This window comes from Micropterus dolomieu, linkage group LG13 (assembly GCF_021292245.1).
Source record: "Micropterus dolomieu isolate WLL.071019.BEF.003 ecotype Adirondacks linkage group LG13, ASM2129224v1, whole genome shotgun sequence".
NCBI classification, from domain to species: Eukaryota; Metazoa; Chordata; class Actinopteri; order Centrarchiformes; family Centrarchidae; genus Micropterus; species Micropterus dolomieu.
In genome coordinates, this window is record NC_060162.1 from 9405874 (window position 1) to 9424564 (window position 18691).

At 39.2% G+C, this 18691-nt stretch overlaps 1 protein-coding gene across 5 annotated transcripts in view; it reads left to right on the top strand.

Moving 5' to 3' along the window:
* The window catches only part of kcnt1a (potassium sodium-activated channel subfamily T member 1a), a 38709-nt gene extending 20781 nt beyond the window's left edge, over positions 1–17928 (top strand). For 2 of the 5 annotated variants that reach the window (XM_046067648.1, XM_046067646.1), the window contains exons 8-29: positions 400–483; positions 969–1063; positions 2357–2537; positions 2621–2785; positions 2914–3050; positions 5239–5302; positions 5463–5571; positions 7543–7651; positions 8811–8960; positions 11461–11690; positions 11814–12030; positions 13195–13300; positions 13442–13614; positions 14499–14570; positions 14760–14894; positions 15142–15253; positions 15449–15550; positions 15810–15893; positions 16007–16135; positions 17143–17437; positions 17552–17614; positions 17718–17928. In XM_046067648.1, coding sequence (XP_045923604.1) covers positions 400–483; positions 969–1063; positions 2357–2537; positions 2621–2785; positions 2914–3050; positions 5239–5302; positions 5463–5571; positions 7543–7651; positions 8811–8960; positions 11461–11690; positions 11814–12030; positions 13195–13300; positions 13442–13614; positions 14499–14570; positions 14760–14894; positions 15142–15253; positions 15449–15550; positions 15810–15893; positions 16007–16135; positions 17143–17437; positions 17552–17614; positions 17718–17806 — 2901 coding nt within the window. In that variant the 3' untranslated portion in view covers positions 17807–17928. Of the gene's footprint in view, positions 1–399; positions 484–968; positions 1064–2356; positions 2538–2620; positions 2786–2913; positions 3051–5238; positions 5303–5462; positions 5572–7542; positions 7652–8810; positions 8961–11460; positions 11691–11813; positions 12031–13194; positions 13301–13441; positions 13615–14498; positions 14571–14759; positions 14895–15141; positions 15284–15448; positions 15551–15809; positions 15894–16006; positions 16136–16674; positions 16777–16905; positions 17013–17142; positions 17438–17551; positions 17615–17717 lie in introns of those variants that run through there. The other 3 variants (XM_046067645.1, XR_006827918.1, XM_046067647.1) reach the window with 3 other exon arrangements.
* The last annotated feature ends 763 nt before the right edge of the window (positions 17929–18691 follow it).

Below are 18691 nucleotides of genomic sequence, written 5' to 3' on the forward strand. Positions count from 1 at the left end.
CATTTAGCTCAAAACGCCGCTGTGTCTCAGCCTCACAAAATTGCAGGCTTAACTGTCGACTCTTATTTGACTTCATATTCACACAGTGTTAGCCTTTGTGAATAAAAGCCATACAAAAGTATTGTAAGTCAGACTGAGTTACATGGGCACAGAATTATACAGAATTTGAAGACATACCTCTGCACCACAGTCATTTTGGGTTTTAAAACGTTAGATAATAAAAGCAGGTTATAATTTATTTACTTCTTTTTTTTTTAACGGGTTAAGCATTTAGGCCACAATGCATACAGTTTTTCCCATTGGTGTGCAGTTTTTAATGTGTGATTAACATGGTTGAAGAAAGGTTTAACTCAGAAATGTTATCCACTAGTAAGTTGAAGTTTCTCACTTTCTCCTCAGATCTTCTGGCCCTCAATAAGGAACATCTTCATTCCCGTGTTTCTCAACTGCTGGTTGGCCAAGTGTGCTTTGGAGAACATGATCGTGAGTCAACAGCTTTAGCTTAACTGTTTCTGTTCATGACTTGTTTTTAATGAACATTTAATGACTTTAAGGCAAGACGCTCTGAGTCACACTATGCTGGGTCAGCTGACTAATTCATACAGGCCTTCATGCTCACAGTCATTCATACTGCGGCTGCAACAACACATCCTTCTCCTGCTTTGGTTCTGCTCTGAGTGTGTGCACCCTGGAGGGCTTCCACTGGGGGATCATTTGCAATCATCTCAGCATTTTATCATGTTGTTCTCTATTTCATGCTGCTTGGCTGTATTTCTGCAGCAGGAAGCATCCAATAGTAGAACCATAATGCCATACCCATTTGTAATAAAGAGCTCAACTAATGATGTGAGAACTGAACTGACATCAGTGATCATAGAAAACTTTTGATAGATGCAAGTTGATGCCTTTATTTCATATGAGCTGAGTTTGTAGCTTCAAATGTTCTTTGTGCTGTTGTTATTGGGTAGAATGATGTCCACAGAGCAATCCAGAGGACCAACTCAGCCATGTTCAACCAGGTCCTCATTCTCATCTGCACCCTTCTCTGCCTGGTCTTCACTGGGTGAGGCTGCAGTTTGTAAGGTCCTTCTGTCATTCTTTAGTGTGAACAACTCATTTATTTTCTATGTGTATACTAACTATACTTTTATTTGCTTATTCACGTCAACTCTATGGTGGTGTAATGCCTTATATTTAGGTTGCATTTGATGTTTCATTATATATACATATATAATATAATATATTCATATAAACACCTCTCTGACGCAATCTCAGCAAGAGCTGTATGTTTTAAGCTTTATAGGTTGCAGAGCTTTTGTATTATATTGCATTGCATTGGAGACATGTCTATAATAGTGGATGGCTTGATGGATTCAGTGTTGATAATAATAATAATGGATTCAATGTTGATAGCGCTTTATCTTGAATACTCAAAGAATTTCGAGGTGAAGGGGAAACTCACCTCAACTACCACCAATGTTTAGCACCCACCTTGACGATGCACAGGAGCCATTTTAAGCCAAAGCATTTACCACACAGCAGCTTGACGTGGAGAGGGAGGGGAAACATAGAGCTAATTACACAGTGATTAGCCAGCTAACATCAGATAGCAAAACCAATTTCAGCATCATGAAAGCAACAAGGACAATTGTTAAATGGTGGTGAAACTTTCCTTTTCGGGTCCATAAATTCTTAATAATTTCTAAGGAAGTTTCCTGGAAAGAAAGACTCATGTCATTTGGTACTAATAAAAGAGAAAACGAGCACGATCAGTTGGTTCACTTTCAATTAATTCAAAATCCTAAGATAGCATAACCCTGGGACTTATGGTTAGTTCACTGCAGGCCAGTTGAACAGGAAAAAGTGTGACATTAGTCTACAAGCAAACAGATAATTTTCATAATAATAGACATTTATTTGAGTTTAAAAAGAACAACATTGTAACTGTAATTAGTACCAAATTACATAATTCTTTATATGAAACTTTCAAGAAATATTAGTAAATAATGGACCTGTAAATAAAATAAAGGGAATTGATAAACCCGTGTGATGTTGAGAATAAAATAAGCTAGCAAAAATAAAAATAATAGTAAAAATGAATCAAGTTTTAAGTTATTTTATCAAGTGACTGTCAGTAGAGGAAGTCAAATCAATAAAATTGCTGCCAAATAGCAGAAACAAAAGAAAAAAAAGAGAAAGGTTTTATTTTTCCAGCTGATTAAGCTTTAAAAATATGTTTTCAATGCATTTAAATGATATAAATAACTGTATTACTTATTGATATATCCTATTATACTTTTGACTGAGTTCATTGTGTTTATTTGTATACATGGTTTGTCTAACCTGCTCTACACAGCACATGTGGAATCCAGCACCTGGAGCGAGCGGGCAAAAATCTCACCCTCTTCAATTCCTTCTACTTCTGCATTGTCACCTTCTCAACTGTGGGCTTTGGAGACGTCACTCCCCGCATATGGCCCTCCCAGCTCCTGGTGGTCATCATGATCTGTGTGGCTCTGGTGGTGCTACCTCTGCAGGTAGGAAGGTGTCGAAATAATCTTTGGCAAATTCTGAATGTTCCTCTGTGAGTTCTAGTTTCACTCAGCTTGTTGTGTGTCAGTTTGAGGAGCTGATGTACCTGTGGATGGAGAGACAGAAGTCTGGAGGGAATTATAGCCGCCACAGAGCGCAGACAGAGAAACACGTAGTGCTGTGTGTCAGTGCACTAAAGATAGACTTGCTCATGGATTTCCTCAATGAATTCTACGCCCATCCTAGACTGCAGGTACCAAACAACACAAAATAAGCACATGCATTTTTATAATCCAGGGTATACATATAGGATGTGATAATGTGATAATGACTTCCACATGTTTCTTAATGCGTTAAAGTAGTTCTTGTGTAATCTTGAAGGATTACTATGTGGTGATCCTGTGCCCAAGTGAAATGGACCTCCAAGTGCGGAGAGTGCTGCAGATCCCTTTGTGGTCACAAAGGGTCATCTATCTGCAAGGATCTGTTCTCAAAGACCAGGACCTGCTAAGAGCCAAGTAAGTGACAGATCCTAAAAAACCTCTGAGCCCAGAGAAGGACGACTTTCTACAGTTATGATGATGGATTCACAAACTGTTGGGGGTGCAGACTTCTACCAATGAAGCAATATTAGATGTCTCGTAACAAATTATTAATTAATAATTTGTGCCTGCCTGTTGCCTCAGGGAGGACCCTAAAGTAAGAGTGAATAATGGTGTATGGATTGGAAATCTCACCACCTTGTCAAAAGATTTAAAAAAAATCTTTTAATTAAAAACAGACTTTCGATACAGGCCTCACTGAGCTGCCTGTGTGGCTGCACACTCTTTGTCTTGTTGCTGAGACCCTGTGTGGCTGACAAAGACTTTTCTTTACCACACAAATCCAGCTGTTCTGAGAAATTACACTGATTTGTCTAATTGCTAAAATTGCCATAATTGAAGGTGAAACAAATCATCTGTTTTTGCTATCTCCATTGATAATAGGTCTCAGTTCAGTTCAATCTTTATTGCAGCTTTAATGTTCCTCAAGGGGAAATTAGATTTACAATAGAGGGCTAAAAACAGAAAACAAGCAAACATACATGAGACATGGGACATTAAAAAAACCCAAAGCCTTTACAGTGTACAACATCTGTTTGTTCGTTCGAAGGTACTCTGACAGCTGAGATTGTAGCCTCACCACCATAAAGTGCTTCTGAGCAGTGCACTCAATAGCTCAGGCTCAGTGCAAATTTAGAGCATTTATAGCCATTTAGGTGCAAAGGAAAATTTTTCCCAGAGGGAGAAGAACAACTAATTCCTCCAAGAGTGGGTAGTCAGAGCTGGCTATGATGGTTTGCATAATTTATAGGGTTTTTGCACTTAAGTTTACTTAAATCAAATTGTCTATATTGATTTATTTTATATTTTGCATTTTGGCCAGGTATTGATAATTGCCATAAACCACCAGTAGGATATGAATCTTTATTGTGCTTCCGTTCCTTAATGTCGCCCAGATATTCTCTCATTCCTATCTCAGTAAATAGGCTTGTCAGAGCTTTCTCATATTCTGACTACACTATAATTATTCATTCAAGCTATACCCATTTTTTTTGAGACTCATTCTTCTGATAATTTTAACTCATGAAAGTGTTTTGAACGAGACTATGTGGGAAAAAATGTACACTGATGAAAAAGAATTTTAAAAACTGCTGTCAATCTGTCCAGTTTATTTCCGTAGCCTTAATCAAATGCATGTCTCAAAGTACTTTACAGAGATATAACCAAGCTTAAAGGGTAAATCCAACTGATTTTACATATACAGGACAGTTTATTTGTCATTGCCAATGTGTGGCTCTGGATCAGTTTTCTCAAGTGAAAGAATATAACCCTGCCGATATCTTCAGACACCCTGCATTACCAAGGAAAGTTAAATCAAGGGCAACTTGGTTGAAGAACTGGAAGATGTTTTGCTTCTAATCCAAGAGACTTCTTCACTGAAAAAGACTGTTCGGATGAGAGGCCTTTTGGAGGAGAGGCGAAACGTCTTCCAGTCTCTTTAACCAAGTCAAGTTACCCTTTATTTAACCTTCCTTGGATAACTATGACCTGGATTAAGAATCTTCACATCCTGCATTAACAGGAACTAAAAGCAAAGATATCTACACCTCTCCTGCTTCAATTTGACCATTCTTTGAGTCCCCCAAAATGTATAAAAGTGCAATAATAAAACAACAAAAAGCAAAGATATAAAAAACACGATAGTCCAACACTTATACCATCTCACACCAAACAAGTATTACTTTGATAAAATCGGTTATATCTTCACTGTATACATTTGGCAGGCTTGTGATAGAGCAATTAGAATTAGAGGACTGGGTGTGTGTGGAGCTTACATCCTGCATCTGGCACCATTTCAAATCCTCCCACACTTGTTTTGCAGTCTGCACTCTCCCGACTGTGTTAATCGTATGCAAAAACAGTTCCACCTTCACAGTACATATACAGTGCAGAGCATTTTAGGTTAATCTTGTGTGTTTGTCTATATGCAGGCAATTTAATATTGAATGAAAGGATGTTGCTGTTGTCTCTTACCCTGACTGGTCAAAGTTAATTTCAGTAGAGTTTTGATTGGCTTACTCTTCTGTGGCAGGATTTGTATTTTTACCCCAGCTGTTTTGTATGACTTTGTTCTGTGATTTGCCAACTTGCCTCGCTGCTGCAGAATGGATGACGCAGAGGCTTGTTTCATTCTAAGCAGTCGTAACGAGGTGGATCGCATGGCTGCGGTAAGAACAACAACAATGAATGAACTCTTTGCCACAATGCATTATCAGTTATGAGTTGTTGTTTATTTGTTTGTCATTCATGCTGTCAGTCATGAAGACAATTACTAATTAATTAAATATAGTAATGTGAAAATGCAACTCTTTGAATGTTTTCCCTCAGGACCATCAGACCATCCTGAGAGCCTGGGCAGTAAAGGATTTTGCTCCAAATTGTCCCCTTTATGTCCAGATACTCAAACCTGAAAATAAGTTCCATGTAAAATTTGCAGGTGAGAGTTTCCAAACAATTATTCCCTTTCTGGCTGAGAGTTAGATGAGATATTTGCTTCCACTCTCTACTTATCACCACTCTGCCACTTATGTCTGTCCATTAAAGCTAAAATAATCAGTATTCTTATATTATGATCACATTACTACTTGTAGCCTATATGAAATGGGTCACTCGTAGTAATAAGCCCTCCGAGAACTATGACCAAATCTGCACTTTCCCCAGCTCTACCGAATCTGTTGCACTATAACTGTGCATGCAGACCAAACGTGAGTTTAATCCACACGTTGCTTTCTTCTCGGGGGTTTCATTGCCCTACTACTACTGCTGAGTGTCGCGATAATGCGAATAAACACAACCCGCGATTACTACAGCAGTATGAACCCAAAACAAACATTCTGCTGTTTGTTTAAATAAATTAAATTGCAATAATTGCCGAAATAACTATAAAATGATGCTGATTTTTTAAACATATGAATTCATGCTTTGTCAGGTCTGTCAGCAAGACAACAACTTTTAAAATGTTTGTTTTCTGAATGGAGTTCAGATCGGTCAGGGCTATGCTTTGCTAACGTGTTCACAGTAAAGTACAACTATAGCTGGAATCAATTAACAGTCACAAATTTTCTGAATTCAGGCATTCTGGAAGAGTTAGCAACTTGGTGAACAAAGTGGAGCACTTAGCTGCTAAAGAGCCAGATGTTTCCCTCAGGTGTTGGTGGAGACAAAAACAGAGTTAAAAGGAGAGTGAATATTGGACTTACATTCATCAGACAGCCAGAAATATGACTCTAAATGAAGGATATGTTGCTTTGTATTTGACATAGGCAACTGTTTGCTAACAAGTTTGCTTTCTAGAAGAAAAAAGGTGAAAATGTATCAGTTTTGTGTTTACAGCTTGTTCTGCTTCTCCCGATTGGCCAAGAAATGGACAAGCATAAAAAATGAGGCTAGAGCTGGGAGTCAGCTTAGTTTAGATTTGCATAAAAAATGGGGAAACAACTAGCCTCGCTTTATCCAAACAAAAGCTGCCTACCGTCACCTCAAAATCTCCCTAATTTATAGGTTATATGTTGTTTGTTTCAATCCATATATATATATATATATATATATATAACACCAATTTATAACAGACGTTCAGTCATTGTACTTGTCATATAGAGCAGGTCTAGGTCTTTTATTATTTTCAGAAACCCAACAATTTGCACCATGAACAAGCACTTGGCGACAACGGCAAAGAAAAACTGCCTTTTAAACATGCAGAAACCTCAGAACCTAGACTCAGGGTGGGCGGCCAAATGCCTCAGCTGGTTGGGTTGAGAGGGGGGGGGGGGGTTGAGCTGGAAGAACGAGAACACACTGTAGCCCTATGCAATTTCCACAAAAAGATGTAAAATAATAGTAATGGTAGCGGTAATAACACAAATATCAATAGAACTCAGATACAGCTCTGGAGGAAGAAATACCTACAGAAAGTGATAGGAGGAGAGACGAGAAAGCACAAAACTAAGGGAGAGGTAAGAAGTCAAGTTAGTGACTGTTAGGAGGACAGAGGAAGTCACTGCATGTGTAATCCATTTCAGAAACATAAATGTTTAAACTACAAGTTGTGGTTTTACAATGAGTTAGTTGCTTTAACTCTCTCTGGGCACGTTGACTTTCTTGTTGCTATGCAACCAGGAAATCACTAATAGCAGGTACCTCTACACAGCTTGTCATTTTTACACTGTGATCTTTCTAAGGATTAAGCAAACAAGATATAATCTGTTAATCAGCGTGCTTCAGAGGTAGTAGGAGTGTTTTCAAACTTTGGTAAAAGCTACTCTACCTTAAGATAAGATAAACTTACACTAGAGCTTTATCTAACACTTGGCCAGAAAGCCTATAAGCACATTTCCAAAATGTCCAACAACTACTAACTTGTAATATTTGTATTCCAGCCCCTCTGATCATCTCATTTGCTTCTTTTCAGATCATGTTGTGTGTGAAGAGGAGTTTAAATATGCCATGTTGGCTCTCAACTGTGTGTGTCCAGCCACCTCCACTTTGGTCACGCTCCTTGTTCACACCTCCCGCGGACGGTCAGTCATCTTACATAACCAGGGCCCTCCTCAGGTTTTTTTTATTTCTCTTAGTGTGATTGCAAAGTTCAAATTTCTTCACATGTTCATGGTCTTGTGTATAGCTTCCATGGAACTGGCACAGAGAGGTGAATATGCCCAAGTAAAGACAAACGTCTTGGTTCCTTTTGGAAAACGTCAGGCAGTAAAGTAATGCAGTGCATTAAAACAAAAAAAAAGAGAACAGGCGGAACACACAGTAAATGGATTTTCTGGGATGTGTGCTCTGTGTGAAAAGCTCTTCGGTGGAAAATGATTTTTCACAGCATGCAAACAGATCACTTTTAAAAGCTGATGCCAGTGACTGAGAGGAACCACATTCAAGGGGAATCAATGGGCTATAGAGCACTTACTGTGTTCCTGAAAACTCTTTAGAAAGCAAAGCTTTGTGCATTTGTGTTAGATAAAGGTCTTGGGGCTTTAAGATTGCACACACCAGCCACAAATGTGTATATGAATGTGAATTATAGTTGTCTAAATCTGTATGAGGGAGTGTATTTATGAAAAGATGCATATTATGTGTACATTTGCATTGCATGAGTGGGCGTCTTTGGGTGCACGAGCAGATCACAAAGGATGTTCGGTGGGGAAATACGTTTAAAAGGGGCGATACTGATGATAATGATCATATTGTTTTTGTCTTTTATGATGAATTGCAGTATGGAATCCAGAAAGTGTGAAATACCATGTATAAGTCATCTTATGTAAACTTGAATAACACTCAGTATCAAGAAAAAAGCATGTAAAGTGCTACGTCCCTTGGGGTTGTTCTGAGCATCTCTCCTAGCCCATTAAACAACAATTACAGAAATTACTGTAAGCCATTACAAAGGCCATATTAGAGCCAAGCTGACTGACAGACAGATTGGTCAAGCTCTCTGCTTTCACCAGAGAACCCAGGAGACCCAGCACACCCCTAAGGGTCTGAAGGTATGTGGGAAGAGGAGATGGAGAGTTCTGCGAATGACGTTAATGATTGTTCCTGAATAGATGTTCTCAAAAGCTGGGTTTCACTGTTCAGACTTTGTCAAGACTACATGAATAATAGCATATGTGGTAAAAAAAATCTGATTTATTGATCCGTTATATGTTTGATTGTATTTTCCCTGAATGAATGCAGAGAAGGACAACAGTCTCCAGAGCAGTGGCAGAGGATGTACGGATGTTGCTCCGGCAACGAGGTCTACCACATCCGACTGTCTGACAGCAAGTTCTTTGGAGAGTATAATGGCAAAAGCTTCACATACGCCTCCTTTCATGCTCACAAGAAGTGAGTTGACATGTCAGCTAAAGCATGTCCTTGTCAGATGCTGACAAGTTGAAAATGTACCAAACCATTTGCAGAGGTTGTTACATATTTGTTCCTGCTCGTTCTTTGACCTAGTATCATCTTCTATAATCAAGGCTCTCAAGTTTTATCAAACGTTTGGAGTGAGATAACGTGTGTTAGAGGAGGAGCCACTCAAATATTTGCAGCAGTGGCCAATTCTCTCAACTTTTTAGTAGCAGTTAAATTTGACCTCTAGTTCATAATTGACACAAACAAATAGAAATTAGAACAATAAGTAAAAGAGAAAAGTCTATTTTCTCTCTCTCTCTCTCTCTCTCTATATATATATATATATATTTATTTATTTATTATATACTTGTACCCAAACGAGCCCACTGAACAGCAATACTGTACACATACCTACAGTAGGCTGTGTGTGTAAGTAGGCTACACATTTCAGCTTATGAATGGTGTTTTGTGTTGTAATTGTTTGTTGCACATTTTAATGCCTTGATGACAGGGGTAGGGGGCTTCCACTTGAAGCACTGTGGCCATATTCACCATCATGATGGATAATAGCTTTCTGCCCAGAGCCAAAATATCTCTAGTCCTTTTCTTAGTTTCAGTTAGCCAAAGCTAAGGCCAGTGGTGGACACTAACAAAGTAATACTGTACTAAACAAGGTATTTGTACTGAACTTGAGTATTTTTGTTTTCATGCCACTTTCTGCTTCTATTCCACATCTCAAAGGGAAATATTGTACTTTTTATTTTATCTGTCAGCTTCAGTTACTAGGTACTTTAAAAAATAAGCTTTTTACACACAAAACATATGAAGAGTTTAAAAACAGTTTATACAAGTCCAGCTATTAGAATTACATCAGTTAGGCTAATTGACAGAAATTGAATTGGCAACTTCTTTGGTATTAGTCATTTTTTATGTAAAAACATTTCATGGCTCCAGCTTCACAAACGTGAAGATTTGCTCCTATAGTATTTACAGTGAGGTATTGGTAGGGCTACTTTTATTTTTTTTAAAGGATCTGAATAGGCCTAAGTTAGGCTTACTTTGCTCACCACTGGCTAAAAAAGTCAAAGCTGCTGGTTGCAAAGAGGTTGGAGAGGTTTCTGCCGCTCTCACTATCTTTGATCACAGCCTATGGATCACAGGCAAGTGATTTCGCCCAGGAATCGTAAAATCAAAATGCGGTAAAAAAAAAAAAAAAATAAATAAAAATAAAAATAAACCTACAGTTACCGCATCCATCGGGTCTCGCGCTACCAACTTCCACTCCCTGTGTGCGCGTGCATCCATGTTACCTGGTGACGAACGTGCTTGCAGCGGGATTACGGAGTTTACCCGGAAACAACACATTTTAATTTCTGATCGGCTTAAGGGCTCTGGCATTCATTAGGCTACAGAGAAAGCTATGAACTCAGCACAAAAATGATCGTCCATTAATTGAATATAGCGGCACGACTTAGAGGACGTTACCTCTTAACTTCTCAGCGTGAGAAATACAAGGTGTGGCATGTGAACTGGCTGTGTTGCAAGGTGAAAGCGTGAGGCTTGAGAGCCCTGTCTATAATGAAGTACAGCAGCAGTGCACTGCTGTTCTTTTGCCTTAGTTTGACACATTGTGTGCAGATAAATAAATGTGAAAAGAACATCAACTTTTTTGATCATAATGTAGGTTCTATTTGTTAAAACAGTTTTTCAGCTCACTGCTACATAGGTTAGCTAAGCCTATCATAAAGACTGAAAACAAAGGGAAACAGCTCATCTTAATTTGGTTCTGTCTGAATGTAATAAAATCTGGTGCAATTAACACATTGGACCTCAAGTTGAACAACATTTTTTAATTTTTATAGAGTTATGCGCAAAATAGTGTAACTATTTTGACATTTTGAGAAATGCGCTTTCTTGACTTGAGTTAGATGAGAAGACATCACTGTGATGTCTGTATGCTATATGGTATAACTAGCAGCTTAGTAGCTTAGCTTGGAAAAAAAGATGGGAAACAGCTAGTCTGGCACCTTCTCAAAATAACAAATTACACCTAACAGCACCTATATAGCGCACCAATTGACACATTATATCTTGTTTAATTCATTAAAAACCCACAGTGTAAAAACGCCAATTTGTGGTTTTAGAAAGGGTAACATGCCAGACCATTTCTTGTCCGACTTGTCCTCGTCTTATAATCATCGTGAGGTTGCCAGGGATATAATGTGTTAATTAGTAAGCTTTAGAGATGTTGGTGGACAAAGCCGAGCTAGCTGTTTCCACTTGTCTCCTTTCTTTATGCTAAGCTAACTCTCAGCAAGAAAGCAAATACCATTAAGTGTATTTCCCAAAATGTCGAACAATTCCTTTAGGCCTCAAGTATGAATTCTGAGCTACGAAGTACTGTCTTTTTATGACTTTAAATGTAATGACAAGACTCTACTGTCAGACATTTTCTTCAAGTGCATGCTAACAGCAGGTATTCGACGTGCAGGTACGGCGTGTGTCTGATCGGTATAAAGAGGGAAGACAACAAGAGCATTCTGCTGAACCCTGGCCCACGCCACATCATGGCTGCCACAGACACCTGCTACTACATCAACATCACCAAGGAGGAGAACTCTGCCTTCATCTTCAACCAGGAGGAGAGGAAGGGCCGCACTGCTGGGGGAATCTATGACGGACCCTCACAGCTTCCTGTGCACAGCATCATCGCTAGCATGGGTGAGTGTCATGAACTGCTCTTTTTAATGAAGGGGGTCTGAAAGGTATTGAGGAATTTGGATTGACTGTGGAGACGCTGTTTCATTATGTGTGATTTAAAGCTCAGGTGAATATAATTTACAGGCACTGTTGCCATGGATCTTCAGAATACGAGTCCACCTGACACCTCAGGGGGTAGACTGGTCCCACCTACAGTAAATGGAACAGGGAGCCGCCGGCCGAGCATCGCTCCAGTTCAGGAGATCGCAGACTCCTCCTCAATTCTGCCATGTGACCTCCTCAGTGACCAATCAGAGGATGACTCCGTTTTCACAGATGAGAAAGGCCACTCATCTACTGAGTAAGGTTTCTGTTTCTCTGTGTGTAAAAGAATACAGATAATTTAAATACCTAAACACAAGGAAACAGAGAAAATAACACAGGCTATTATATAGTTTACAAAATGTTATATGCAGCAGTGGAAAGAGTGCTCAAATGTCCTACTCAAGCATAAGTGTGAAACCGAAGTTAACTTAAATATTACTCAGGTAGAAGCTAAAGTTCCTGTGCTTATAAGCTTTCGTAAGTAAAAGTACAAATTACTTTGAGCAAAAGTTACTTATTAGTCTCCTAGTATTAATAAATTATAGATAGGTTGTCTGTGTCTTCCAGTGATGGAGTGAGGAAAGTACAAATTTGATATATTCAAACTTTTAGTTGAGTATTTCTGTTATATGGTACTTTATACTCCTTCTTCACTGTTTTATAATCATATCACCTACACAGGAGGCAATTTTTCTGCACAACTTTTCATACTTTTAAGTATATCTATATCAGTACTTTTATTTAAGACTTTGAATTCAGGACTTTTGCAAGTAATGGGGTGTATTTATATTGTGCCATTCCTACATTTACTTACTGTAAGTAAAAAAAAACCACTGGTGCTGTACTACTTTCACATACTTTTTCTTAAATTGAACGTATATGTAGGTAATGTTCTGACATGTATCTTAAATCAGATTGTGCCACTTTTGTATAAACTTGTTTTTTGTTTTTGTATAAAGTCAAACTGGCTTTTAGTTCTACAGCAGGCTTCTGTTAATTAATGTTGCATTAATGTTATATTTAATTATTTCAAATAATTAAAACCATAGTAATTTAATATATGCTAAACCTGCAATATGCTAATTAAGCAAACAATCATACATAATCAAAATGAGTTGAGTTTCTTTGCTATTATGCAACCTCCCAAAATATCCAACCAAAGCTAAACAAAATATTTACCCATACTTACCTGTTAGCATTCTGTAAATAGTTTACCCAGCATGCAGTTGAACCTGCTGATTTCCAAGGTAACATGAATAAATGAGTGAATTCTACATATTATGAAAATGACCTCTAAATGTTCTCTTAACTTCCAAACGACTATTGAAATGCAGAAATTACAAGAAAACCTGACCAATGTTTCTAACATAGTATGTTTCCATGAAATGTGTCATTCATGCTTTTTTGGATTTGTTGCCAGGTATGTGAAAGGTTATCCCCCTAACTCTCCGTACATTGGGAGCTCGCCCACCTTGTGCCATCTGTTGGCTGAAAAAGCACCATTTTGCTGCCTACGACTGGACCAGGTGGGCAGTCGCTGTTCCTCCAACTTAGTCACTCAGTTACTTACTGCCTTCATCATTCCTTCCATTCCTTCCCTCCACTCTCTGTCCTTCAAAGAGCAAACTGAGATACCTGCCTGTTTTTTTTTTTGGTTCTCTATGCAGGGTTGCAGGCACAACAGCTTTGAGGATGCTAAGGCTTATGGTTTTAAAAACAAGCTCATTATTGTTTCTGCTGAGACTGCCGGGAACGGTCTCTATAACTTCATAGTGCCTCTCAGAGCTTATTACAGACCCAGGAAAGAACTCAACCCTATTGTCTTGCTGTTGGATAACCCGTGAGTTCACCTTAACACACACTCACACACACATTGTTCCTTTCTCTCCCCTTCACTCTGTCTTTAACTATTTCACGCTGGGAAATGTGTGCTAAAATCTCACGTCAGCCCAGCACTTAGGACAAGGCTGTGGAGGTGGAACTCCATTGTCGGTCCTGATGTTAGGTTACTGCAGCTGCTAACAGTGACGATATGTTTTGAGCGACAAAGAAAATAAAAATGCTGCGCTCTGTAGCTCTAGACAGTAACCATAGCAACCTGCTTTGCCTTGAACCTGAATGATATATATTGCTAAAAGGGGAGAAAAAGATGAAGGTAATGATTTCTTTGGAGAACACCAACACGCTTTCATTGACAACCCTGATGTGTCCCTTTTCAGCCCCCACATGTGAGCTCTCAGGACACTCATAGAAACGCACACATAACAATAAACTCTCCCTCCATGCAGCTCTCTCTCCCTGCCTTCCTATCGCTGTTGCGCACACACACACACACACACACACACACAAATACAAACACCCACACACTTGGATACACAATGAAAGCACTTACGACAGCCTTGGGTCTCTAGTCAGCGGGACTGGGCAGATGCATAAAGTAATGTTCTTTCAGGGGTGGTGGTGGTTGAGGACAGGAAATAATAAAGCAATCTCTCTGAGCACGCTCAGTACCAGATGGACCCATCCCTCAGCCTAAAGACACACTAAGTGAGGACATAACATTATATTAACATTTATTGTACATTGCAAGTAAACAGTTTTTGAGCAAAACGTCAAATAAGTTCACCAAAAATCAGAAGAAAGAAAATAAATGCCACGAAGCTAAAGTTAATCCTGAATATATTTTCTTTTACTCATATTCAAAGCTTTATATGTTTCTCGTAGGCCAGATAATCACTTTCTGGAGGCCATCTGCTGTTTTCCTATGGTCTACTACATGGCTGGGACCATAGACAAGTAAGACTGTCACATTACCTTCTGCTTTTCATATTACATTTATTTTCTCATTAAAATGCAGTATATTGAAGGGGAGTTTGCACTTCTCTAAGATTTAATTGGTTGCACAGTATGTTCCAGGTAAATTGGTGTCTGCTGTTGTTATGCACATTGTAGCATAGTTTGTGTGTCTGCGTGTGTGTGTTTCAGTCTGGACAGCTTGCTGCAGTGTGGCATTATCTACGCTGATAATTTGGTTGTTGTGGATAAAGAGAGTACAATGAGTGCAGAGGAGGACTACATGGCTGATGCCAAAACTATTGTCAATGTACAGACGATGTTCAGGTAATCAGATTTGATCATGTTTATCATATTTTATTCATGACATGGTCTTTAATTTCTTGACTTTATCATGAACTGTGTGTGTGAATCTCTATCTGGGCCTGCATTAGACACCCTGTGTGGACAACACAGCATTGCTAAAAATATTTTAAAAGTTTGGTAAAACATTGTGATATTTAGTCTCATCTTCTGACTCTGGTTTGTTTTTTTATAATCACTTTCTTTAATGTACCCTCTTCTCTCTTTCCAGGTTGTTTCCTAGTCTCAGTATTATCACAGAGCTTACTCATCCCTCCAACATGAGATTCATGCAGTTCAGAGCAAAGGACTGCTATTCACTGGCCCTCTCCAAGCTGGAGAAGGTACAACATAACAAGAGGGCTTACAGTGAAGTGTGTAGTATTATTATTCTTATTATGAACGTGATTTGTAAAGAGAAGATGTCGAAGATTTTTTTCTGTGGATTTTGTAAAACACACTTCATATTGTTGTCATAACTTACACTGATGAAAAGTGGCAGACCTTTAAATGCTGTGGACCCTGGCTCTCCCCCACAGAAAGAGCGTGATAAAGGCTCCAACTTGGCCTTCATGTTTCGCCTACCCTTCGCTGCCGGCAGAGTGTTCAGTATTAGCATGCTGGACACCCTGTTGTATCAGGTTGGTACACACCTACAGCTAAGCACCTCAGATGACACTTTTAAATACCACGTAAAAGAAATGTATGCGTCTTGCAGCCACAGAGAAACAGTATCACCTGAAGAAACAGAGCAGCATTACTACAGAAAGCAAAAGTGCCCTCTTGTGTTCAGTCTTTAATAGAGAACTCACTTAAGGTTCTTTATGTCCACTGCTTTTTTTAACTATAATAAACAAAGTTATAAAGTTATAAAAGTGCTTTTCTGTGATTCCATGTCAGTCTTTTGTGAAGGACTACATGATCCTTATTGCAAGGCTGCTGCTGGGGCTGGACACCACTCCAGGATCGGGATATCTCTGTGCCGTGAGTTAGACAGAAGAAAATAATCTAAAAGAAGAAAGAAATGATCGGATACATTGCCTTACTCCAGTTAATCTAACTAATAGTACTAATAGTACATGTATCTCTTGTTCCAGATGAAAGTAACCGAGGAGGATCTGTGGATTAGTACCTATGGCAGACTGTTCCAGAAACTTTGCTCCTCTAGTGCCGAAATTCCTATCGGGATCTATCGGACAGAATCCCACATTTTCTCAACCTCTGAGGTGAGATCTCAGAGATTATACTGTCAGTTGGATCAAGCGAAATATCCATCACGAATGCAAGAACATCTTTATTACAAATAGCGTGTAATCTCTTGTTTGCAGCAGAGTCTGGACACATAAATAATGTATTATATAACATGATTAAGAGTCTAAAGCCATGCCAGTGCCGCTTTGAGTTAAATGCAAATATCAGAATGCTACAGTAACATGCTCACAATGACATTATCATATGCTGATGTTTAGCAGGCAATGTTTTAGAGCAATATTGCAGGGCAACGTTGCCGTCATTGGTAATGAGTAAAGATTACTACCATAATCCCCTTCCCCCACTAGTCCGCCACCTGCCCCGCACCGCCGCTATCCGTTCAAAACATAGTCAGACTTGCCACTAGCAAGATTGCCCAGCAACATTGCTCAAAAAGTTGCCCCGTGTATAATCAGCTTTAGTTAAGCATGTTAGCATAGGCTCAGGGGTATTTGATAAGTTTTGCATAATCATAGTCTGGATGAATGTAACTTTGATCTGCTGGTGTTGCTAGATGAAAAGCTCCATTCATCCTGTGGAGGTTATGAACGTCTGAACGAAATTTCATGCCAATCTATCCAAACGTTGTTGCAACATTGTACTCAGAACCACAAATGTAGGTTGTTGTGCATGAAGTAAGTTGCTCACCAAAATCATTAGGATTCATGGTCTGGGAACCATAAATGTGCAAACCTAATGTTATATCATCCATTTATTGAAACCTTTAATCTGCTTGTGGTGCTAGATTAAAAGTCAGAGGATGACCAAAGTCAGTAGGCGTTTGCCTCTGGGGACGTAAATGGTTGATCAAATATTTCTAGACCAAATGCTGAACAACTGACTTCTAGATCTCTAGAACCACACTGCTAGTAAGACTTATAACTATTATTAAAGTCACCTGAGAATTATTGTTTCAGTTTTCCTGAACTTATTATGATGAACATCCTGGTCGTAAAGGTAACTTCCTGTCTCCCAAAACCAGTCACAGGTGTCAGTCAGTGTTGACGACTGCGAGGACACCAAGGACAGGGGGGACGAGTCTCGCAGCAATGACCAATCAGATCACCCACTTCTGAGGAAGAAGAGCATGCAGTGGGCACGGCGTCTGAGTAAGAAAAGCGTGAGGTGGCAGGGAGTGAACCGGGACTCGAGCAGGGACCACGGCCAGCGCATCGCTCAGCAGCGCCTCAACCTCTACCGACGCTCTGAGAGGGAAGAGCTCTCTGAGCTGGTCCGCAACCGCATGAGGCATCTGGGCCTCCCCACCTCTGGATATGGTAAATATAGACACAATTTTAACTGATAAAGCCAACTGCTCACAACTTTCTTGTCCCAAACTTGTCTTCTTCTGCTTAATTTTTTTTCTGTTTGTTGTCTAACTGCTTTTGTAGAAGACCTAACTAATCTGACAGCCAGTGATGTCATGAACAGAGTCAATCTGGGATACCTACAAGGTAAGCATTTAAGTTCTCCTTTAAGATCCTATGGCAGGCATAAATAAGATCATAAAGATGTGATTATTACAGTTTGCTGATTGAGAAGATATTTCTGTTTCAGATGAGCAGAATGATCACCAAAACACCCTGTCGTACGTCCTGATTAACCCTTCTCCTGACACTAGGCTGGAGCTCAATGACATTGTGTAAGGATTACTCCTTTATTTTGCTCCAGTTGTGCGTGCGTGTTTATGCGTTGTTTAATACAAATAGTAATCTGTTTAAAATGTCACCCATTGAATAAAAGGCACAAAGGTGCTAATGTTTATTTCTCAGCTTTGTCATAGCCATCTTATTTTGGATGGTTGTGTATTACTGTGTACATCTTGTCAGAAATGAATCTAAGTGATAATCAAAGCAAAACAGTTAATGCAAAAAAATGTCAAAACACTTTCAGTGGATCCTCTGCCCGAGGATCTCAAGGTACGTGCCGGTGCGTATGGGACTAAAAGGTCAGAAATATAACAAGGCGAGAGGCCATGAAGAGCTTTAAAAGTGATCAATAAAATTTTAAAGTCAATTCTAAAACATACTGGGAGCCAGTGTAATGAAGCTAAAATAGGTGTGATGTGGTCATATTTCTTTGTTCTGGTTAAAAGCCTGGCAGCTGAGTTCTGGACAGTCTGGAGTCGATCAATAGATTTTTGGGTTAAACAGGTGAAAAGGCTGTTGCAATAATCCAGGCGTGATGAGATGAAGGCGTGTAAAATGGTCTTGGTGTCCTTAAAAGTTAACATAGATCAAATTTTTGCCATATTTCTAAGTTGATAAAAACACGATTGAACAAGCTTTGTGGTGTGCTGCTCGAAATCAAACCAGACACCAAGGTTCTTAGCAACATGCTTAATGTGATTTACAATGGAATACTGCCGTCTGCTGGGACCTGATGACACCTACTTCTGTTTTGTCTGAGTTCAGCTGGAGGAAATTATTTGACATCCATTTTTTAACTTCACAAAGGCAGTCGGTAAGTGAACTCAGCATTCCAGGGTCTGTGGATCTGACGGGCAAGTGCATTTGTGTGTCATCAGCATA